This window comes from Acanthopagrus latus, chromosome 24 (genome assembly GCF_904848185.1).
Source record: "Acanthopagrus latus isolate v.2019 chromosome 24, fAcaLat1.1, whole genome shotgun sequence".
Classification (NCBI taxonomy): Eukaryota; Metazoa; Chordata; class Actinopteri; order Spariformes; family Sparidae; genus Acanthopagrus; species Acanthopagrus latus.
The window spans coordinates 8,705,541-8,728,427 of record NC_051062.1 but is presented as its reverse complement, the minus strand read 5'-3'; the positions used below and the strand labels follow the sequence as shown (position 1 = coordinate 8,728,427).

The 22,887-nt window shown below is 44.1% G+C and overlaps 3 protein-coding genes, 1 long non-coding RNA gene and 3 other non-coding genes across 8 annotated transcripts; 6 read left to right on the top strand and 1 right to left on the bottom strand.

The window, feature by feature from the left end:
- Positions 1-738: 738 nt before the first annotated feature.
- On the top strand, positions 739-5,174 carry nop58 (NOP58 ribonucleoprotein homolog (yeast)). Its single transcript, XM_037091801.1, has 15 exons — positions 739-940; positions 1,441-1,517; positions 1,638-1,690; positions 1,955-2,079; positions 2,163-2,299; positions 2,493-2,557; positions 2,653-2,787; positions 2,919-3,064; positions 3,284-3,410; positions 3,592-3,755; positions 3,842-3,976; positions 4,086-4,147; positions 4,237-4,394; positions 4,484-4,602; positions 4,704-5,174. Exons 1-15 carry the CDS (start codon positions 896-898, stop codon positions 4,764-4,766), a joined length of 1,611 nt encoding a protein of 536 aa, XP_036947696.1. The 5' UTR covers positions 739-895; the 3' UTR covers positions 4,767-5,174.
- Positions 2,333-2,420, top strand: LOC119015758. The gene has a single exon (XR_005073505.1). It is a non-coding gene; the product is annotated as a small nucleolar RNA SNORD70 (small nucleolar RNA).
- On the top strand, positions 3,107-3,191 carry LOC119015761. The gene has a single exon (XR_005073508.1). It is a non-coding gene; the product is annotated as a small nucleolar RNA SNORD11B (small nucleolar RNA).
- LOC119015762 lies at positions 3,445-3,527 on the top strand. Its single transcript, XR_005073509.1, has one exon. It is a non-coding gene; the product is annotated as a small nucleolar RNA SNORD11B (small nucleolar RNA).
- An 853-nt stretch (positions 5,175-6,027) lies between the features above and the next one.
- On the top strand, positions 6,028-10,348 carry wdr12 (WD repeat domain 12). The gene is made up of 13 exons (XM_037091803.1): positions 6,028-6,225; positions 6,580-6,674; positions 7,154-7,248; positions 7,457-7,563; positions 7,768-7,883; positions 7,976-8,130; positions 8,214-8,259; positions 8,345-8,430; positions 8,518-8,658; positions 8,937-9,042; positions 9,191-9,323; positions 9,825-9,897; positions 10,014-10,348. The coding sequence occupies exons 1-13, from the start codon at positions 6,185-6,187 to the stop codon at positions 10,089-10,091; spliced, it is 1,272 nt and encodes a 423-aa protein (XP_036947698.1). The 5' UTR covers positions 6,028-6,184; the 3' UTR covers positions 10,092-10,348.
- Positions 10,349-11,120: 772 nt separating this feature from the next.
- On the bottom strand, positions 11,121-18,635 carry LOC119015412. Its single transcript, XR_005073336.1, has 4 exons — positions 18,497-18,635; positions 16,787-17,015; positions 12,428-12,613; positions 11,121-11,249 (listed from the first exon to the last, which is right to left on the bottom strand). It is a non-coding gene; the product is annotated as an uncharacterized LOC119015412 (long non-coding RNA).
- ical1 (islet cell autoantigen 1-like) lies at positions 11,155-20,823 on the top strand. Of its 2 annotated transcripts, XM_037091363.1 has the most exons (15): positions 11,155-11,274; positions 12,330-12,362; positions 12,445-12,619; positions 15,581-15,653; positions 16,584-16,707; positions 16,835-17,033; positions 17,147-17,272; positions 17,391-17,489; positions 17,652-17,737; positions 18,226-18,275; positions 18,389-18,433; positions 18,542-18,748; positions 19,404-19,691; positions 19,790-19,885; positions 20,127-20,823. In XM_037091363.1, exons 2-15 carry the CDS (start codon positions 12,355-12,357, stop codon positions 20,240-20,242), a joined length of 1,692 nt encoding a protein of 563 aa, XP_036947258.1. In that variant the 5' UTR covers positions 11,155-11,274; positions 12,330-12,354; the 3' UTR covers positions 20,243-20,823. The 2 variants fall into 2 exon arrangements, with proteins under 2 accessions (XP_036947258.1, XP_036947259.1); XM_037091364.1 differs by lacking the exon at positions 18,542-18,748.
- Positions 20,824-22,887: the final 2,064 nt, after the last annotated feature.

The window sequence follows — 22,887 nt, the reverse complement described above, 5'->3', positions numbered from 1 at the left end:
TCTGTTCAAAATGAAAGGAGACTTATTGATAGACAGGTTTTGTCAATAAAGACATAAAAAAAAATATGTGCTGTCGTCCCGGCTTAAAAATATAACTAGACAGTCATGAAAATTGGATTTCACTTCAAAAACATACTCAGATAAAAGCTGCTAAAAAAAAAAAAAAGAGTCAGTTTTGAACCTCAGCTCTCTCCACATTGCCTCTGTGGTACGCGCACAACAGCTTGGGGCGAGCTTTTTGTGAACGCTCACTTCCTTCTGACCTTCGGGCCATTTCGGATGTGGGCGGGACCAGGGGAAACAAAACTCGACGAGGAAACAGAGCTTGATACAACACCGGCATGTTTGCAACAACTTCTCGCGAGGTTTAACGTAAGCTAACGTAGAGCTTCCTGTGTTGCCAGGTTGTGGAGCGGAAAACAGACGGACAATTTACGTTCTACTTTTAAAGGGATGAGGACAATGTTGCAGGATGTTCGATAAGCTTAGAATAATAATAACATCCTTATGGAGGCATAAAGCGCCACAAAGCTGTGACGAGCGTTTTTTTTCATTCGCCAAGTATTTTTTTCATGTGTTTGAGAGAAAGTAAACGTAATTAAACACTGTTAAACAAACATCTTACAGTGGAAATAACACAAAGATGTTCTTGAAATTAAATTAATGTTGTAATGTGCTTAAATCTGCTTAAATATAAATAAAATCACACCATCAAGTCTAGTAGGGGGGAGTATCGACTGACCGGATCTGGCAACCCAGCAGTTTCCTGGTGCGCTCTCTCGCCGCGTGTGCTTCAGCCTCAGTCGGAGCAACAGCGTGGTGACGGTCGGAAAAAACTGAAGGCTCTCAATCAGAGAGCGCACAAACTCTATAAAGTGACTGACCGGCGTCCAAAATGCTGGTGTTATTCGAGACCGCTGCTGGATATGCGATATTCAAAGTATGTCCGCCTTTTATTTGTATGTCCTTTTAAGAAAAAGCAGTAAATGCGCCTAACTACCCGAGTTAGCTTAGGTTAGCTGCGCAGCTAGTAACTCACAGCATATGCTGCTTTGGGTTTAGCAGACAGTGGACACTACTGTTACTATAAATGTAATATATTAATTTATACTCAGTTATGTGAATGTGTACGTGTAATGTTTGTACCTGTGCATGACTGTCATTGCTAATGCACAAGCTAGCACTAAGTTAGCTAGCAGCTGAAAGGCCGCGTAACCACGTGTGCACGCTGAGGCTGACTTTAGTGCATGTCGCCACTTCGCATAAAGCCACACGAACATGCACATTGGAAATGAACTAAACGACGAAGCTATATTAATGATCAGCAGTCAACCTGGATTAGAATTAAAAGATTATAGCGTTAACCTTCTACCCGTCATTGTTCATTAAAGTCTGATTTGAAAGATGACAATTAAGTTGAAGTGTGTTTTTATATTTCAGGTCCTCGATGAATCCAAACTGCAGCAAGTCGACAGCTTGTATAAGGAGTTTGAAACTCCTGAAAAGGCGAACAAAGTGTAAGTGTTGATGCAAAATTCATCTGCCCAGAGCACCATGTGTTACAGACACAACAGTTGTCATTGATTGATAAAGTTGATGAAGTGTCACCAAAATGTTCTTTTCCTTTTCCTCTTCAGTGTGAAGCTGAAGCACTTTGAGAAGTTCCAGGACACAACAGAGGCCCTAGCAGGTACTGACATGTGTGTTTGTGCTCTACTGTACACCTGAGATCTGTGGTCTGTGATGCATTTCTGTGTCTGATTAAAACATGAGGCATTTCACAGTATTCGTCACTACCACTGAGACCACTTCGTGTCATGTTAGCAGCTAGAAAAGTAGTCCTCTGTTTTAGATGTTCCCCTCAGGCACATTAGTTTGACTGTTTTCTGTCTATGTACAAGTCTCTGCAGGTGTTGGTTTGTATTTAATAGTGTTCCTAATCTCTGCCCGCCAGCTGCCACTGCCCTTGTCGAGGGAAAAATTGGCAAGAGCCTGAAGAAAGTCCTGAAGAAGGTTGTTGCCAAGGAGGCACATGAGCAGCTGGCCATCAGTGATGTGAAGCTCGGTGGTGTTATTAAAGTAAGTGACCCGAAAGTCTGTACACCAACATTCGCGTTCTCTAGCGCAGAGTTGGGTCTCTAACCAGTTTTGGTGTTTTCCAGGAAAAGCTGGACCTGAGCTGCGTCCACAGCCCAGCCGTGGCTGAGCTGATGAGGTGCATCAGGAGCCAGATGGAGGGCCTGATCACGGGACTTCCTCCCAAGGAGATCAGTGCCATGTCCCTGGGGTTGGCTCACAGGTAAACGGAGCACAGTTAATGTTTCAGTGAAAAGTGACTGCTGCCTATGATTACACTTGCTGTCTGAATCTTCCTGTAGATTTTCCTCAGCATTCGTCACTACCACTGAGGCAGCAGTCTCTCTTAAGGCATATTAAATCTAATAGTTTGGCATGTGATCACTAATAAACCTTCTTTTCTCTGTGTTCTCCAGTTTATCCCGATACAAGCTAAAGTTCAGTCCAGACAAAGTCGACACTATGATCGTGCAAGCTATATGTAAGTTTTTTTGTTTTCTTTTTTTAAAGCTACACTGATTACTGCTGTTGTGTATTTGAATATGTAGCCTGACTGACTTTTCATTGTCTCTCCAGCTCTGTTAGACGACCTGGATAAGGAGCTCAACAACTACATTATGCGCTGCAGGGAGTGGTACGGCTGGCACTTTCCAGAGCTGGGAAAAATCGTCACCGACAACTTGGCTTATTGCAAATCTGTCCGCAAAATTGGTAAGAATAATCTGCCTTTCTGTAGCTCTAAAACTAGTTATAATGCACCATAGATGCAGCTTTAATTTTACATGCATGAAATTAACAGCGACGGTATTCTTGAGTGGCTAAATGTCTCTGTGGCTCTTCAGGTGATCGCACAAACGTGGCCGGCTCTGATTTGTCAGACATCCTCCCCGAGGAAATCGAGGCCGAGGTTAAACTTGCTGCTGAGATCTCCATGGGAACAGAGGTGTCGGAACAGGACATTGGCAACATCAGGCACCTGTGTGATCAGGTAAGTCCCTTACATCTGCCCTGAAGAATCTAAGAGCTTGAATGACAGTAGTGATGATGACGACTTTTGTCTTTTTTCCTGAAACAAATCATGTGGGTTTTCAGTCACTACCTCATCTGAACAGTCTCATTTCAAGACTCCTGCTCTGCATATAAACATACAGGAAGGGAATCGAACTATTTACTCATCATTCGTCTAAATCTTCTCTCTCTGCTGCAGGTGATTGAGATCTCAGATTACCGCACTCAGCTGTATGACTACCTGAAGAACCGAATGATGGCGATCGCCCCCAACCTGACAGTCATGGTGGGCGAACTGGTCGGCGCCCGTCTCATCTCACATGCAGGTAAGTGTCAGAAAACAGGACTGTGTGAAAACCAGCCAAGCGGTGATGATGACGACATTATGTCACTTTCCTGAAAATGACTGATGGTTTTAAGTCACTACCTCATCTGAGCTTGCTTAAAGAGAACATTTGGCGGGCACTGCTGAGAGCATCGTATTTACTTGTCTTTGTTGTGTTTAAGGTTCCCTTCTCAATCTGGCAAAGCATCCAGCCTCCACAGTGCAGATCCTTGGTGCAGAAAAGGCTCTGTTTAGAGCCCTGAAGACCCGCAAAGACACGCCCAAGTACGGTCTCATCTACCACGCATCCCTAGTGGGTCAGACCACTGCCAAGAATAAGGGCAAGGTATGTTCAGATGGAGCTGTAACTGGACTAGTTAATGATCGTAAGTGTCATGGTTAGAAAATGAACATGTTTTTTTTCCCATTCAGATCTCCAGAATGCTGGCTGCAAAAGCAGCCCTGGCTATTCGCTATGACGCCCTGGGCGAAGACACTAATGCTGAAATGGGAGCAGAGAACCGAGCCAAGTTGGAGGCAAGGTTGCGCCAGCTGGAGGAGAGAGGAGTAAGTACCACTTGGACTGAAGGATATTAATCTTGAATAACGTATGTAGTAAATATGATCTCTCTCTCTGCGGGTCATCTAATCATGTTTGTATTTGTTTCATTCTCAGATCCGCAGAATCAGTGGAACAGGCAAAGCGATGGCAAAGGCAGACAAATACCAGCACAAGAGGTGAACAGTCATAAACTGCTCTTTTCAAAAAAACAAAAAACTCCATGTCAATATAATGTGTATTACATGCCTGCTTTTTTAACCCACAGTGAAGTGAGAATGTACGATCCATCCGGCGACTCCACAATTCCCTCCACCTCAAAGAAGAGGAAGTTTGAAGAGATGAAGGAGGAGGAAGAGGCTGCTGAGGAGCCCGAAACGCCAGTAGTGAAAGCCAAAAAGCCCAAAAAGGAAGCAGTAACAGAAGGTGGGTGGAGTGGGAACGTGAGAAATCTTGTGTTGTCGTCAACAGTGTTTATGATGCTCAGTTTGTTTTTGCTCCTCATTTTGTTCTAGAAGAAGAAGCCGTAGAGGAGGAGCCCCCAAAGAAAAAGAAGAAGAAAAAGAAGGATAAGAAGGCAGAGGCTGAAGCCGAGGAGCCAAAAGAGGAGGAGGAAGAAGTAGCAGTAACAGAGGTAGGAATTTGTTTTACAAATCTGATCCTCGGTCAATTCATGAGTCTTGTTTTCCGTGTTGAAAATGTGTTTCGCTAACTTGACTTGTGTTCTTTCTGCAGTCAACTGAAAAGAAGAAAAAGAAGAAGAAAAAGAAAGTCAAGGAGGCAGAAGATGATGAATGAAAGAGTGGAGAGTGTATATATGTTCTGTTCTAGTTTTTTTTTTTTAATGTCATTTTAGTTTTGTGTCATACATTTATATCTAATCAGGGCAAAACTGAGTGGCTGTTTCAGGACATCAGAGAGAGTTCATGTTGAAGAACAAAATGGTGGGATCCACTTTTATAACTTTGAGTAAACTGTGGGATGAAATCTCTCCATGTATTTCCAGACTTAACATGAGTGAATAATGTAGAATTTTTATGATTTTTTAAATGATATATACTCAGTTTGTAATCAACCATCATCAGTTTTATTTGTGAACACGTCTACCAAATTGAGCACAGAAGAATGAGTTGAGATTCCCCAGCTCTCTTATTGTCCTAGACTGAACATCCGCCCTGGTGAAATAAACATTTTTTGCTGTAATGATGTGGTTTGGTTTTATTTGCTTGGTCAGTATTAAAATGCAGAGAACATTTATTATATCATTCAATGTTACGAATTCATTAAGGGGTAGGTGCACCGCTTTAACACTTGTGTGATTACAGAGGGGAATACTATGTGTATGTTTAAAAAAAGTATAAAGTCTTTTGTGACTCCAGAGAAAGCTGCATCATGTAATCTGATTAGCCTCCAGTGATGTTGCTTAGTGTTTGAAAACAAATGATCAAAATCAAGAGTTGAACTGGAGATGTCACTACTATATTCCACACATTATACTTTTTCAAAACCATGTGCCTACATTACCTAAAATTCATCTTAGCCACAGGAGGCAATTTATTTTCTTTATGTGTGTGTTTATGTATAATTTAAAGGGTATGACCATCGATTTTACACACAAAAAATTGGTGGATGTACCCTTTAAATTCAAGACCAGTGAAATGGCAGTGGATGACCGTTTCAGTGTCTTTCCGGTATTTATTACCAAATTAAGTTTATATGTCACTGGCTGGGTTTAAATCAGTTCAAAGTAAAATCAGTGTTAGTTACAGATGCCTCACTGCACTCTGAATGAGATGTGGTGTCTTTGGAAAGAATAAAGTCCGTCTTCCTCTTGAGATAAACTTCTGAGCATCATAAGCTTATTGTGGCAAATGTTAGCTAACTTTAGAGATGCTTTGTAGAGCATTCATTACTGGAGTTTGTTTACATGCATGAGTAGCTAATGCCACTATCCTGGATATGCGACTTGTGTCAATGGCAGTCGCTGTTTGACAAGTAACAACCAGAGGAGGCAAGTTACTTTGGCCAGGCATTACTAGAGGAGCACAGATCCGCATCATCGATCGTCTGCATCTGTGCTCGGCTGAAGTGCCTCGCGTTCATACCACATGGCACGACTGACTGCATGAGAGTCAGATGTGTTGTGAAGGAACAGATTAACTAATGACCCATATCTTATATTCTTGTAGCTCTTTAACAGAAACATATAACTAAACATGTCGCAGTTACAAGCGAGGTTCTTTACGGAGAACAAACGGTGAGTGGTTATTTCTTTTCAGGACACATTAAAAAGCTGAAAAAAGACAAGATGGCTAACTCGCTGGCTAACTCGCTGTAACTTACAGCGAACACTGCGGCACTATTGTAAAATACTACTCGGCTTTAAACCTTTGCATGTGCACTAATACTGTTTGCTTAGCCTCTATTTACTGTTAGGCTTTAACAAAGTGTGGCTAATGTTTTTGCTAGCTAAGCTAATGCTAACAACCCCAAGACATGAGACTGCCCCCCTCCCTATTTGCAGCTATAGCCAGTAACCCAATCAATCAATCTAGTGTTAGATATGTTGGTCTGGATTTGATGGGTGTAACTAATACCTTTCTGTCTGTAGGTACGTTGTAGATGACGTCCCATTCTCCATCCCTGCTGGAGCTGAAGTGCAGGACCTCAGCAATGTCATCAACAAGCTGCTGGAGGCTAGAAATGGTAAGTAAAACACACCTTACTTAATCACTTACAAGTATGTTTCACTTTTCCTGGCACACAGTTGCCCATCCGAGTGTCCACTTGCAGCAGGGTTGTATAAAACTATTCAATCATTGTTTTTTTGTGGCTTACTGTGAAAGAAATGATCTCAGGTTTTGATCAATTAAAGCGAAATTACACATTTAACACAGAAGATGTGATCTGAACCAGTTTCTAGTGCTGCTGGGCAATACGATTACATGGGATATATGACAGTATAAGTCAGTACAGTTAACATCAAATCTATAACTTGTTCACTTTATGATTAAAATCTTGTTTTCTGGTATTACTGTCTGTTAAGAATCCACACTGCTTCCAATTATGTAGCCTTTTTACTGTGTATATGAAGCTGAAATTATATAAGATCATTCACAAAATCCCAGTGCTTGATCAGAAATACTTATATTGTTCTGAATTCACTTGTTGTTTTGTTTCTACAGCATCTCACACCAAGGTGGATTTCGACTTCCTGGTCAGGGGTCAGTTCCTTCGGACGTCTCTGTCCTCTCACATGGAGACAGAAGACATATCGACGGTAGGACCAGCCTCATTTCTAAAACCTGAGTAGATATGTTTTGTTTCTGATGCTTTAATGGCACTGGATGCTTCCAGTGACTCAAACTTTGTGTACTGTGAAGGAAAGACACTTTGCCACTCGATTTATATATCCAGGAATCAGGGCTGGATCGGCTGGGAACGTGTAGTTTGGTATTTATGCGTCGGTGTTCGTGTGTCTGTTTCAGGAAGACGTGGTGGAGATAGAGTACGTGGAGCGGATCACAGCGCCAGAGCCGGAGGAGTGCATGATGCATGATGACTGGATCAGCTCTGTAGATGCAGATGCTGAATGGTAAGGAGACAAACACCAGACCCCAGACATTACGCTGGTAGTTACATAGTTAAAGTAGAACAAGATGATCAGTAAGAAAACAAATCGACCCATGAACACATTTCATAAAGAGGGAGTGAAGGATTTTTACAGGTTTAAAACTGCGTCACTGCTTGTCTGTGGGGTGAATATATTCGCTTGAAATCTTTTATAATCTCCCCCTAGGATCCTAACAGGGTCGTACGACAAGACGGCCAGGATCTGGTCCGTGGAGGGCAAGGCAGTGATGACGGTGGCTGGGCACACGGAGGTGGTCAAAGATGTAGCCTGGGTCAAAAGAGGTGAGCAGGACGGAGATGCCAGACGTCTACTCTGCTGGTTCAGTTGTGACAAACCCCTTCTCGAAACATCTGTTCGCTGTTTGTTTGTGCAGACGGTCTGACCTCTCTGCTTCTGACGGCCTCTCTGGACCAAACCGTCCTGCTGTGGGAGTGGAACTCTGAGAGGAACAAGGTGAAAGCAAGACACTGCTGTCGGGGGCACACGGGGAGCGTGGACACCGTCGCCACAGACCCCACCGGCTCAAAGGTAAAGAGGGAGGGATAGGGGATAAGAGGAAGTAGGAATGAGTAGGGTTGAGTATTCAAAGTGTTTGTGTTTCTCTCTCACAGTTCTGCAGTGGCTCCTGGGACAAAATGTTGAAGATCTGGTCAGCAGGTAGGCTGCAAAAAAGATTGATTGAAGCTTCACTGAGTAGAAAACAAATCTCTGCCAAGCTACAGCTTTTTTCCTGTGTGTTCAGTGCCCACAGACGAGGCCGACGAGGTTGAAGAGCCTGCCGACAGACCGAGGAAGAAACAGAAGACTCAACAGCTGGGCTTGACCAGGGTGAGTCGTCTATCAGGTTTTAAAACTGCTGCTCAAGTGAGCATATTTGATCAATGTGAGGGCTCACATGTTGTCACGCCAACACAGACTCCCCTGATGACGTTATCCGGACACAACGAGGCCGTGTCGTCTGTCCTGTGGTGTGACAGCGAGGAGGTTTGCAGTGCATCATGGGACCACACCATCCGCATCTGGGACGTGGAGACGGGCGGGATGAAGACTACGCTGGTGAGAAAAACGCTGACAAAGCAGAACTGATTTGAACAGCATGATTTTACGTCAGGAACCATTTCTGACTTATTGTGCCCTGGGCTTTGACTCTCAGGCGACAGGCGGAGTTTGCAACTTCTGGCAATACTTCAAGTTTTCAGATATAAAGAATGTCATCTAATATTTTATTTACAGCCGATATCTGATTAAGAAATACTGGAATTGAACATGCGTCAACATCAGGCAATAAAGCCCACTACACTAAGCTGACTGATGTGTTTCTGTCCTCTTCACAGACGGGCACCAAAGTGTTTAACTGTATTTCCTACTCACCTCTGTGTCGACGGCTGGCCTCAGGCAGCACCGACAGACACATCAGACTGTGGGACCCTCGCACCAAAGGTACCACTGGGCTCTAAACCCCCTCCCTGTCTTTCTAGCTGTTTTAGCAGCAGCATTTTTTTTTCCGCCCCCCCGTGAGCACTTGGCCTCACTCTTCCTCTTCACGGCTCTAAACGCCTCCTCTCCTCTCCTCTCCTCTCCTCTCCAGACGGGTCGCTGGTGCTGCTGTCTCTGACCTCCCACACTGGCTGGGTCACCGCTGTGAAGTGGGCGCCGTCACATGAGCACCAGCTGGTCTCGGGTTCCCTCGACAACCTGGTCAAACTTTGGGACACCAGAAGGTCTGTACAGCACTTACAGTAACATACACCCACTGGGACTTAAAGGATCTTTTATGCGTTGGTCTATCTTGTGTTCCTCTCCAGCTTTCCCTCTCTGTGGCACAAGCCCATGAGCTCCCACTCAGCACATCAAACTTTAGAAATTTGGCTTCAGAACAGGAGAATTGGATTCCAGTTCTTCTGTACTTTTTCAGAGAATGTAGACTGAGCATCAACAGGGTCAATATTAAAGTATGAGAGGGCACTGGTGCAGACGTGCGGGACATCCTGTTCCTTCCTCACGCCTGAAAGTAATTAGTTTTCTGCCAGCGACGGCTCCATTTTGGAACAAGCTTCCTGTCTTTGTCAGAATAAAATTCAGGGTCAGTTATATAGAGCTGAGAGCTATTTCTTCAGCCTACACCCACTGTTTTCTTGGCGCTGCTGCCTTTGTGTAATAAACCTCTATATTAAACAGCTTTAGTGAATAATGTTAACTTGTGTTTCTTTCGTGTGTCACAGCTTTAAGGCTCCTCTGTATGACTTGGCAGCCCATGAAGACAAAGTGTTTTGTGTGGACTGGACAGAAAGTGGGGTAAGGCTGTTTTTTTTTTTTCCACAAATGTAATCCCAAAGCAAAAAACCATCATGATCCAATGGGAAAACAATGCATTAAAATCTCCTCTGTTTCTTTCTGTTCTCTATTTTCAGCTGATGTTGAGTGGAGGCGCAGATAACAAGCTGTACACCTACAGACACTCGGCCGGGCAGACGGATGCGGGGGCGTAGACTCTGCACAGATCCAGCTCATCCCTCACAAAACACACACAGAATGGACAGACTGATCTATAAATATATATATAAAAACATCATAAATATTATTGTTGTGACCGGCGGACAAAAGCAGCAGTGGTTTTGAACTTTCCTCACTTTGATTGTTGCTGTTGTGGTTATTTTTAACCCCCCTTCAATTTTTACACAGATTTTCTTATGTCTTTTTTTTTCCCTGTAACCCAAGAAACATAAATTAATTTTGTCTCCCAAAATGTCTCTTGTGTTTATTGTTTCATTGACCTATGAGTTGTGATATGCTGATGTATGATGGTGGCTCTGATATGATGGAAATTTGCAGAAAGTTACAAGTCACATTCTTACATTAATTTCTTCTCCTCCAGGTTGGAGATTAAGACTATTTATGATTCCATCAACAGATCAGTAATTATGCCATTATGTTGGGTAATATCTGTTATATTATTGTAATATATGGTCGCACATATTTCACATTTTTGAAGCACATTATGTATTTCCTCATGTTTTAGCAAGGAAAGAAGAAGAAAACCTGTTTTAAGGACACTGGAGACTTTTTCCTCTTCAGACTGGTTTGACCAGAGAGGGGTTAAGATGAGGGGGCTCTCACTCTGGTTGTTTTAAGATAATGCAATTTCAAAGCGGGAGGAACAGTAGGCATTGGGCTAATCCTGATCATTAATAATCAAGGAGACTGATAGCTTGAAATAAAAACATCGGTGTCAAAATTTTGATGGATTTTTTTTTTTTTTTGCTAATTTTAATTCACGTAAGAACTGAACTTAGTACGTTTTTAAAGAACGTCATTTCAGTTGTTAAACTGCATTTTTAAATTCAATTTAATTCTACCTGCAATCAGACTAACTATACATTACTATACATTTAAAACCTAACGTGCATCTACTTTTATCCAAACATCTGTGACACATTGATGAGTTATTTACGAGAGTCCACATTTTTGCAGCCAACTATGAAACGGCTCATCTGTTCCATAGACGATCTTCGCTGTGGCCGGAACAGCAGCGACCCCTCGCGACCAAACGGCGCAACGGCTACTTTGCATATCCTGTTTGAGTGACTCAGATTATGACGGTCTTCGGGAGAGGAGGCTAGCTGAGCTGAGCCGCATTGATGCTCGGTCTGTTGGGACAAAACCAGAAGCAAGGTAAAGCCATAATCGCCCTCTTTTTCTTTTATATATGAAATGCCAGACTGTAAGTTTAAAACCGGACGCGATGATGTAAATGTCCACAAGGCATTTTTTTGCACTGGCCTCGACACTTGCTACTAGCTAAACTGCTGCTAGCACACAACAAGCTCCTTCACAGACGTTTTCTTGACGTTGATTTCTGCTTTTACCCCTCGTCGTGAGTTTATTCCCGGTGTTCGGGAACGTCGGAGTGATGCCTGGGGGTTTTGCCTCTCCTTGCCGTGTTGTTCGTGAAGGAAGCGTTTGTTGTAACTGAACACCTGGTCGACTGGCAGCCAGCTGGCTCTCAGTTCGCCTGACTCTGGAGTCGCAGGTGTCTGATCCCCGCTCCAAAGACCGTATTAGATTAGCTCTCTTAGCCTGTGGCACCGATGAGTTCTGGTCCAGACAAAAGACAGTGAAGCCTCAATGATAACCGCTTATAACTCTATTATAATTCACTGTGGGGGAACAGCTGTCAGCTCTGTTGTCATGCTTGCTGCTGTTTTCTCCCTGTGTGCACCTGTGCAACAGGAAAACCAGCAGGAGGTCATTTTTTTCAGTTGTTTTATTCATTGTTAGACACTCAGACACTCTATTTCTGTCTCCCCCACTTAGATTAGTCAGTCACCTTTACTTACTCAACAGGTAAAATCTGCAGTTTCCTCTGAATGTTCTTGCCACGTGTTTCTATGTAAACAAGGAAAACACCTGTTTCTATTTTAGTTAATACTTTTATGTATTTTTTAAAGCCTCCTTATTCCTCCAAGAGCTGCATCTATACTATCGCAGCCCTGTTTTCATCATCGATCCATCAGTTCATCTGTAAAAGGCTCAGAATGATGTCCTCAAATAGCTTCTTTTTGTCCAGCTTAAGTAATTAATCCTGTCATTTAAGAGGCCAGAACCAGCAAGTGTTTGAAATTTTAGCTTGAAAAATGACTGAAATTATCAACTGATTCTTCACATTCTTTTGATTTTGATTTCTTCTAAAACATATGATTTAATCCCATCATTGTCTTTGTCTTCAGAACAGGAAAAGGCTGATATCCAGTGATGGACGGGTACGTGTGCAGTCATACTCTGTTGTTGTGAGTGGCAGTCGGTTAGAGACTACAGGTTCACTGACCGGGCTTTGGTCTGCAGGTTTGCGGGGGACATGCTGAGCGGCGGCCGGGCTCTGCTCGGCGAGGACAGCTCGGTGATGGCTCGCATGCAGAAGAAGTTCTGGAAGACCAAGCAGGTCCTCATCAAAGCCACGGGCAAGAAGGAGGACGAGTACGTGGTGGCCTCAGACGCCGACCTGGACGCCAAGCTGGAGGTAGGAAAAGAGAGAGAGAGATGAAATTTAACACCTCTAACGCAAGCTGTGTTTCTTATTCCATCCATCGTACGGGTGAGAATTTGTCGTGTTAATGCTCCTAAACGCTGATTATTCTTCAGTCACAGATATTTTCACCACTCTGCCTTGTTTGCCATGTTTTCTTCCACTGGTGGCCATTTCCTAAGCGTTGTTTCTCTCCCAGAGGCACCTTGTCTGGTTCCTCCTCCCCTCCCATCCCGTGACTACAGGAGTCTTATATTCTGCCTCAGTACGGAGCCAAACGCTTCACACAGACACTCACTGTGGAGCTTGGAAAGGAAAACCAGATCCCATCATGCAAATTAGCACTTGTGAAACAAACGACATGAGAGATTGTCAGTCAGATTTCAGTCAGAAAGCGACTGATGGTGACACTGTCCATGCCAGCTCTCCAATGCTCTCGAGTAATATACAAAATCATAACCATGTATACAATTATTGTTCTTTTTGTGAGTGTTTATTTCGTAATTTAGGGCTCAAACAGAGTTTACAAGCCAGAAAACACTGGAAATCAGTGTTTTAATCATTAACATTATTTGGTATTTTACAAGGGTATGATATGTTTTCATGCAAATCTCAACTATTACCTGCTTCTCATGGCTGTTGCTAATAAGATAACCAAAAGTTTCCCATTTATGTGTTTTAAAATGAAAGCTCCAAACCTGTAGTTTTGAACACCTTTAGGTAAGTGAGGCTGAGATGCAGCGAGCAAAGATGGATGATTTAATATAACGTGACCTTTCCTTCCCAGAACACTTGAGGCACATGGTTTGAAAATTGCAATCATGTTGTCTCCTTCTGAAACCCAGTCAACAGCATCGTCCAGACTGAAGCTCTGCAGCCAAACTTTAAAGTTTAAATCTACAAAACTTTATTTCAGAGTCTAGTGGAGATCCAGGTCTTTCCAAAGATGCCAAATGTTTCAGGCAAAACTCAAGAAACGTGTTTAAACTGATTCAATAAGACATTTAGAATATTTTATGTCACATGTCGAAGATACAGTCATAAGAAGAAAACTTGGAACATACTAGTACATAATATATTGTATATGATATCTGTATATATTGTTTTCCAACGTTAAAGAGGAAATTGTGTGTCATTGTGAGCGATTATGTAGCAGAGTGTTGGAACAAGGTGTTTCATATTTGTAGCTTTCTTGTCATAACAATTTTCATTCGAGCAGAGGCGTGTCGCACCACATCACAGCTGTCAGAATGATGTCAGCTGGGCACAGTGTGTTCTCACTGCTGCAACAAATGAGAGCAGACAGTTTGGATTGGCTGGCATTTAGTTGTGACAGGCTGAGACACGGGGACGTGGTCGAGTTACACTGAGCTGCTAGAGACAGAGAGAGAGAGAGAGAGAGACGCACTGTGAGGCTTTTGTTTGCTCTGGAACAAGATCAGGCTTCTTCTGTCCTCCTGCTCATTGTGCCTCCGTTCAGGAGACAAAGTCAGAAAGGCCGGGGGAAAGTGTTGACGGAGACGTGAGAGTGCATACAGATTTCTGAAGATCTCCTTCAGATGTTTCATCTTGACTTTGAGCTGTCTGGAGCGTTTTAAAACCAGCAGGGCAGATTAGATTTGGAGCCGCTTCTGGAACGGCTAACCTGATTTCATCGCTTTGGCTGTAAGGCATTTTTAGATTTCATGTCAGCGGCGTATGCTTTGTGACCTGTAAATACTTGAATAAAACATCAAATCAGATTTTGTCCAATTTTTTTTTGGGTGAAGTCGCATTCCTTCCTTCCATCCGTGTCTGCTACTTTGACTTGATGATGGAGGAATCTGTGACACACACACAAAGTCCAAAGCTGGCTGTCTGCTTCTGTTTTTCCTCCTGCCGTATTGCTGTGACTCGCACGGAGCAGTTGCATGACATCAACATAATTTTGAGGATTGTAGCTGGAGATCCGACAGGTGTTTGGTCACTGCTGAGGCGCACTGACTGTTGATTCTGCAGTTAATCAGTAACTACGTAGATCACCTCCTCCCTCTGCGCTTTTAAAATCATAATGTATCTTAAACTCCACTTCTGTGCCCTGTAGAAATCACTTAGATTTCTGTGAAACCTGCTGCAGACATGGTTTAAAAAGCCACTGACTAGAATACAGGCATGTTTCAGAGGAGACACTGTGTCAGAGCAAGAAAAGCACAGGCATGAATAAGAAAATGAACAATGGCTGAATCATATCATGCCTTTTTTTTCTGTTTCAGACTTCTGTCACACTGTCATGACTCACTGGGACACTTGAAGACAACAAAGCCACTGTCAGTGTCTGTGGCAACAATAGCTCACACCTGTTGCCCCCACTGTGATTTTACTGCCCGATGCCGACAGATAAAACGTCACATCACGGCTGAGCGGGTTGCAACGAAAAAAAAAAAAATAGTCATTGGTAATTTTCCATAAATGTCATCATTACGGACGATGGCGGTGTAATAGCCCGAAAACACACACACACGCAATCATCTCTGATAAGCTCCAGCCTCATATCTAGATGTAAAGGTCTCACAACACACACTCTCCTCGAGCCGCACGCTGGCGCACTCTGTTAACCAGCCGGCCGTAATATTCGAGGTGACCTCTTCATCCCTCAGTCTTCCCTTTCTGTCAGACGGCGGCGCTGGAGTGGCCTCGAAATCTGTGTTGCCATGACAAACGCTGTGTTGGTCTGCCAAATGGGAGGAGAAGGCGTCCGACTGCCAGACGGAGAGAAAGAAGGAGAAGAATATGTTTGTTCACTCAGTGAGAGGCTGGCGTGCTGCGTCACCGAGCGACAAACATCATCAGTTAAAAGCAATTGAACCAAGTGACAGGAAGTGGTGGAAAACGTCTTTTTAAGTACGATGAAACTGGCACGTGAACTGACTTCATGTGTCAGGGATTGTAACCAGGCCTGTTTTTCTGTCTCTGCAGTTTTTCCGCTCGGTTCAGTCCACGTGCACGGAGCTGCTGAAGGTGATCGAGAAGTATCAGCAAAGGATCACACGTGAGTGCCAGTGACAGCTACGCCTATGACATGATGAACTGGCAGCTGTTTTCACCCTTGATTCATCTGGTGGTGTTTTTCTAGATTGAGTGATTCATTGTTTTGGTTTTAAAAATGTCAGAAAACTGAAAAATGTCCATCTCAGTTGGTCAGACTCTTGGAGGATGTCTTTAAATGCTTCATTTGTCAGTCCAGAACCCAGGAGATCCAAATCAGTGAGATATACAGCAGGAAATCACCAGATTCGAGAAGCTAAAAGCAGCATTTTTCTGCCCTTTTTTTTGTATGGACAGATTTTCCGTCTGATTTAATGTTGCTGCTCTAATCTCTTCCCTGACAACAGGAAGTCCTCATTTCAGACATCATAATGTACTGCAGGATTAGTCAGGAGACATGTTTACTAAACGGGAAAAGGAGATTTATCTGGTTTATTTAGTCATCCATTATTGTAGCTTTGTATTTTCTCTACTTTCTCTCTCAGATGCATGTTGTGTTTTATGAGTATGTGTGTTAGTTACGTTTTATTTTGTTATTTTCTGATTTAAATGTCACTAACAGAGAGCATCAGGACCTGACGATGGACTTCAAGATGCAGTTAAATTGTTAAAAATGTCCAAGAGACATGTTTTCATTTCCTCTTTGGAGAAACACTTAAGCACAGGAGGGATTGTGTCCTGTTAGATGCGTTGGAACAGTGTTAGTGGTGTCTTTAGCACCACCGTCATGGTATGAGGAAGTCAACTACAAAAATACATCAGTCACTGAAGAGTTACTCACCGTGACTGAGGGGATGGAAGCTAGATTTCTGTCTTCTTTTAAAAGAAGCTTGTGCATCTTTGTGTATGTTCGGGTGATTCAGTAAAGCCTGGACATTTTCTTACATAATATAAACTATTTATAGCTCTTTTTTTGATTGGTGTTCCTCTCCAGGCTTGTCTCAAGAGGAGAACGAGCTCGGCCTGTTCCTGCGCTTCCAGGGCGAACACGATCGCACGAAGGCCGGGAACATGATGGACGCCACCAGCAAGGCCCTGTGCACCTCCGCCAAGCAGAGGTCAGCAGCAGGAAGTAACGATGCGATGAATATTCAGTGTTATTTTCGTCCCCTGAGGAAATTTTCCTGAATCTCTTACTTGATTTTGAGAAATGTTGAAGCAGTGTATCTTCGTCTTGTCCCTCAGGATGGCTCTGTGCCCGCCACTGCACCGCTTGCACCAGGAAGTGGAGACGTTCAGGCGGCGCGCCATCGCTGACACGCTGCTGACAGTCACCCGTATGGAGAAGGCCCGCACCGAGTACAGAGGAGCTCTGCTCTGGATGAAGGACGTCTCCCAAGAACTGGACCCCGACACCTACAAACAGCTGGAGAAGTTCCGCAAGGTGGGAGGAGTCACTGTTCAGCACATTGAAAGGGACTCACCAGAATAAAAAAACAAATGGCAAACCAGATTTTTGTGAAAAGATGAGGTTTTTCATCATGTGTCTGTTGTCAGGTCCAAGCCCAGGTCAGAGGGACGAAGGGCCAGTTTGAGAAGCTGAAGAACGATGTGTGTCAGAAGGTGGACATGCTGGGAGCGAGCCGCTGCAACATGCTGTCACACTCCCTCTGCACCTACCAGGTACAGCTTCAGAGGGTTTAATTGGCCTTTATTTTGAAAAAGGGGGTCACCGGTTTCTACCTTCATCTGTCTGCCTCGCTTGTGTCATTTCTTCAACATCTCTGTCCTGTCATGGCAGACCACTCTGCTGCAGTTCTGGGAGAAGACGGCCCACGCCATGTCAGGGATCCAAGAGGCCTTCCAGGGACACGTACCGTACCAGTTCACCACACTCAAGGTACTTGAAACAACACAATGGGAATACCCAGCAGTCTGCTACGTGTGTGTATATCTATCTATCTATCTATCTATCTATCTATCTATCTATCTATCTATCTATCTATCTATCTATCTATCTATGTCTTTATATTTGGTTTAACTGTTTTCATCCTTCCTACAGGACCTGCGAGACCCACTGGAGGAATTAACAGACTTACAGAAACAAGAGGATAAGAAGGAGAAGGCTCTACAGAGCCACACAGACAAGTGAGAGAAGACACTAAACAATCAATCAACTGCAGTCTGAGGCTTGTCCTGCCACACCATCTGTCTGTGTTTTCATGCCACTACTCTCCTCTTTCTGCCCTGTCATCATTAACACACACACACACACACACACACACTCCTGCTGATTTCCATCTCTGTATTTTCCCCTCACTCTCCACTCTGTCTGTTTTCCTGCGCACACCCACCTCAGCTATGTCTTCATCAAACACGAGGCCAACCTCACGCCCGTGTTCACTCACAAGTAAGTGCGTGCGCGGCAGGTCGTACATGTGCTGATCAGCAGCGATCCATGTGGTGGTTGGTGGCTTTAGAGTTAGCAGACCCGAGACCGCAGCTCCAAATCAAATAGAGGCTACTGCATCGCTAAAAATAGCAAATAGTCTCGCCAGCTAGATAAGTCACTTTCTCATTTTTCCCCTCCTCCCTCCCCTTCTCTCTCTCTCTCTCCCTGCCTCCTCCTTCCTCAGTCTGGTGTCCTTGGATGACGACAAGCCATCAGGAAGTAACCCTGACGCAGGTGTGTACTGCCCCCTGTAGGCTAAAACCAAACTTATTACCAAAATTATCTTCTGTTTAACCATTAAAAATATAATAATTTCACAATTTAATGTCACATTTTCATCTTCCCAGACGCCGCCCACAGCAGTGATGGGCCGAGCCAAACCAACGACAGTGGTGAGTTTTGCTGTGTGTGTTTTGTTGGGCGATTTCTTATACAGTTGTGTGTATTGGGATTACCGTTGCTGACTGTGGACCGGCCGCCTGTTGGCTTTATGATCCCAGCGCACCAAAACACTCCCAAACCAGCTCCAGCCCTCGGCGACCTCAGAGGACTGTCGGCGTGCTCCGATGACGACCTGATGCTCATGGCCTGTAAGCTCCCAGCCCCCGCCGACTCTCCTCTCCGGCCCCAGCTCCTGCCCCCTCAGCCTGATGAGCCCTGGGGCTTCGGAAGCTTCCAGTCCGGCTTCTCGCAGCCGCCTGCCTCCGGTAAACTGGCTGGCCGTCTCCTACTTCTTGTCACTTGAAGCTGCTCCCTCGGCTCGCTCTGCCTGGTTATGACACAGATTCACCTCTCCTGGGATTTCTACTCTGCTTCTTCCTGCTCTTTGGATCTGGATTCAGTCTGCCTGGCCCGCTTTTGTCATTTATGAAAAAGAAAACTGAAACTTCACTTCCGAGACTCACCTTATTGATGTTCTGGGCTTCATTTTCTAACTTTACTAACTTGACTCTCTCACTATATTTCTGACCTGAATCTGGCCAGTCTCCTGTTGTCGGAGCTCCCTCCGTTCTTTCCTCCATCCGACCTCTTGCGCAGCAGGAGGAGCACAGGTGGAACTAATAACACTAACGCTGGCTCCGCTCCTGTAATTACTGCGGCTCTTTGCAGCTGTTGATGTCATTAGTTGCACCTGTGCCTCGCACGCCTGCTGTGGAAAGGGTTTATTCAACCTAAATGTCACTTATCATTGAAGAGCCTTCTTATCAAAAACTAGCTCCCTCTGCTTAGGTTGTTGTCTATCTGCTAATTACGTGCCTCTTCTGTGTGGCTGTAACAGACTGGTGCTCTGGCACATGTGGCCTTTTCAGAATCAGCTGTAATGCGTTTCCCTCTGGTCCTGATGCTTCCTTCCCCCCTCAGGTGGTCCGTCTCACACAGCCGGGATAGGGCTGGGACCAGAGGAGGAGGACGGGGAACGAGGTGACATGGCTTTCCTCAAAGACCTCCTGAGCCCGGGCCCAGGCGCCAGCGACGAGTTCAGCAGGGAGTGGCAGGACGCGTTCGGGCTGTTCGAACCTCCCAGCGCCCCTCCTTCCAGCGCGGGAACAGAAATTAGCGGGCCGGCGGCGGCGCGTCCACCCTCGAACCCCCCCAGCCCCACAGGCTTCCTGCCCTCGCATCTGCTTGATCACAGTCTGAGCTCGACAGGTCAGCCCACAGCGCCCTCTGCTGGAGGAATGAGCTCGCTGAGCGTCACCCCGTGATACAGAAACATCGGACCAAACATCTTCTTATTTCTGTTTTAGGCTGGGCAACCCCGCCCATGTTCCAGGCTCCACCCCTGCAGCCTCCTCCTGGTCAGAGCCAATCAGCTCAGCCGGCTTCAAGTTCAGCAGTTAACGGTAAGATCTTTCTCAATCTATGTTCCTGTCCCCAGAGTCATCCTGTCCCCACGGCCAGATTAACTTGCTTTGGGGCCTTGTGGCAAAAATGAGCTGTTTGGGCCCCTTTACCCCGCTTGTTCCTCCTGTTGTGAATTGATTGGATTGATTTTTTTCAGACATTTTGGTTTAGGTAGGAAATGAATCGTTTGGATTCTGCATGTGTTGTAGATTTATCTAAATATTCTTTGTGTGTGTGCAGCTGCTCCAGCCGGGTCCAAAGACATGTCCGCCTGGTTCAACCTGTTCGCAGACCTGGACCCCCTCTCCAACCCCGACGCCATTGGACGCTCTGCAGACGAGCTACTCAATGCCTAACGCGCCGTTTGTGTGTGTTTTTTGTGAGTGTGTGTGTGTGTCTGTGTGCAGCGGTGTATCAATACTCTCAAAGGATCCGGATGTCAGCACGTTGCCATGTCAACAGCCAAGTAAAAGAAACACACACACAGACAGACATTGATGCACACACATTTCTGTCAGGAGACGAGAGCATATCCACAATCGCGTTTGTGTGTGTGTGTGTGTTACACTAGGAATTGAAACACTCAGCTGACTCTGCAGCTCCTTACATGACTGTTAACACATGAAGACACTGACTCGTATGCACACATTAAACTCCATGCGTTACCTTTCACTATCAGTCGGTGCAGAAGATGTTTGTGTTACAGGTTTATTCTGGACGCTGTTGTGTTTTTGTTTTTTTTGTTTTTTTTTCTGTTTAATCATGTTTGCTTTGTCTGGGTGTGTCAGTTTGCTAAGTGTGCACACGACAAGGGACTCTGTATGTAAAAAAAATATCTCTATTTACTGCTTAACGTCGTTTCTACATGGTAGCACATGATTGTCACATTTTAATGAAGAATATATATATATATATATAAATAAATCTATCTACAGGACATAGTGTATGTATGAGAGGAGATGGGACCCTGAGCCTCACTGAGCCTTGATTTACACGCCAAGACAAAAACAGCAGTTGAAGCTCACGCTGCACATAGGGGTCAGTATTGTGAAGCAACATTAGTGGGTTATCCAGCTGTCTTTGCGTCAACAGATCACTGGAAAGTTTAAGTAATCTTTCTGACAGAATCCTCAGAAGATACTTTAAAAACCATATTTCAGGGTACAGCAACATATTTGTTAGCCCATTAGCTTCAGTTAACGGCTAAAGTTGGCTTTACAGATGCATTTTTTTCAGTCAGATTTGACCTCAGCAGATTATCTGTACTTTCTTGCCTCACTACACTGTCCGCTCTTTTTATTCTCCATGACAGTTTGTTGTCGTTCATGCGACAAGAACACTCCCAGTTATCCAGCATCACTGATGTTTGACTCGGTGAGGCTTGCTTTTTGATACAGACCCCTGAATCTCCAGCAGTTCAGTATAAATAATGTGACACGTTATTGAAAAAGCCTCAGTTTCCTCTGAGGGATTCAGAACTGTGAGCCGTCTTTGTCTCTGGAGAGGACTGATGTTGTCACTGGGACGGCCTGACCTGGAGTCAGATTACAGGCACAGTGGAAACCCACACTGACACCAGCAGCCTCTCCGCATTCATCCCCTCACCTTCAGCCCAGAGTCTGATCGCTGAATGTGTAAAAATAGGATGCTTTCGAAATCATCTTCAGTCCCATCTGTCATTTCACAATCACAAGTCCAAGGCCAAGAAAAATGTGTGAAGGATGAAAGTTATTTTGTAGTTGTTTCTCTCTTGAAGGAAACTCAAAAGTAGGACACAGAAAAAAAAAGAATATTTTCGGGGGCGGGCAGGTTATTTAAGTCCTATAAATCTGCAAGAAACGACACCTAAGCTGCATCAAAATGTATTTATTTTCAGATTATAACACTATTGCAAACTTTGATGTGCAGTACACTGTAAAACTATGATAACGCTATGAAATAACACTGTAAAAAATACTGTATTTTGAGCTCTGTGTGTTGTGTCGTGGGGGTTCATAGATGGATTTTGTTGCAAGGGAAAAGAATCAACACTGGAGAACTGTTACCATGTTGGTAAAAAAACAACTAAGACTGACATTTTTGAATGTTGAGTGAAGGACTTTCTGAAATGTATTTTATGGATGATGGATGACATGTGAATATGGCGTCCACACGTACCGACTGAAACCAGATCCTCAGTTCTGATGTTTGTGTGCCTGTGTGAATCGCACCCGGAGTGCATCATTGGAAAACTTTGTCATGTTTTGTGAGTCTTTTTATACAAGCTGCACATTTAGTTTTTCTTTTTTTTTCTTCTTCTTGTTTTTAATGTAAGGGGACTTTCGTTGAGGGAAAAGCAGAAAGGAAGGGAAGGGAAACTACAGATTTAGCATTTGTCACATCTTGTATCGTACTGTTTACTCTTGATTTAAACAAACAAAAAAAAAGAATGTATTTCTCAAGTCAATCACAAATGCTTTATTTAATTCAACTATGCCTTTTTATTTCACTCGAGGGGTTTAACAGATGAAAACTTGGCAGTTCTGTTTCCAATAAACTGGACAAGCAAACAAAGAATCATTGCGTCGAGCCTCATTCCAAAATGCTGTTTATCCACTCTGAAGAGTAAAAATAAATCTGTATTATTATCACGTGTATGAATCTTCCAAACTACTTGTATTTTTGTTGTAAACAGACGTCTAAAAGCGACAAAGGTGAGCGTGTCGCCGTAGGTGTGATTGTTTTTCAGCAAGTGGATATCTCATTTTGGAACAGAAACTCTTCATTTCGTCAATAATTTCTTCTTTTTTTTCGAGACGTTACTCGTGCCAAATCAGGTCACTTCTCTCTACTTTCTACTCTGCTACAGGTTTACATCATTCAGGATCTCCACTGTGTGAGGCTACATACTGTAGATAGCAGCTGTTGGTTCGCTCTCTTAATAGTAGTGTAGACTTGTTAGTGTGCGCTGAGAAGTTAGTATATCTTTTTTTTGTTTTTGTATCCTATTCACTACAACCTG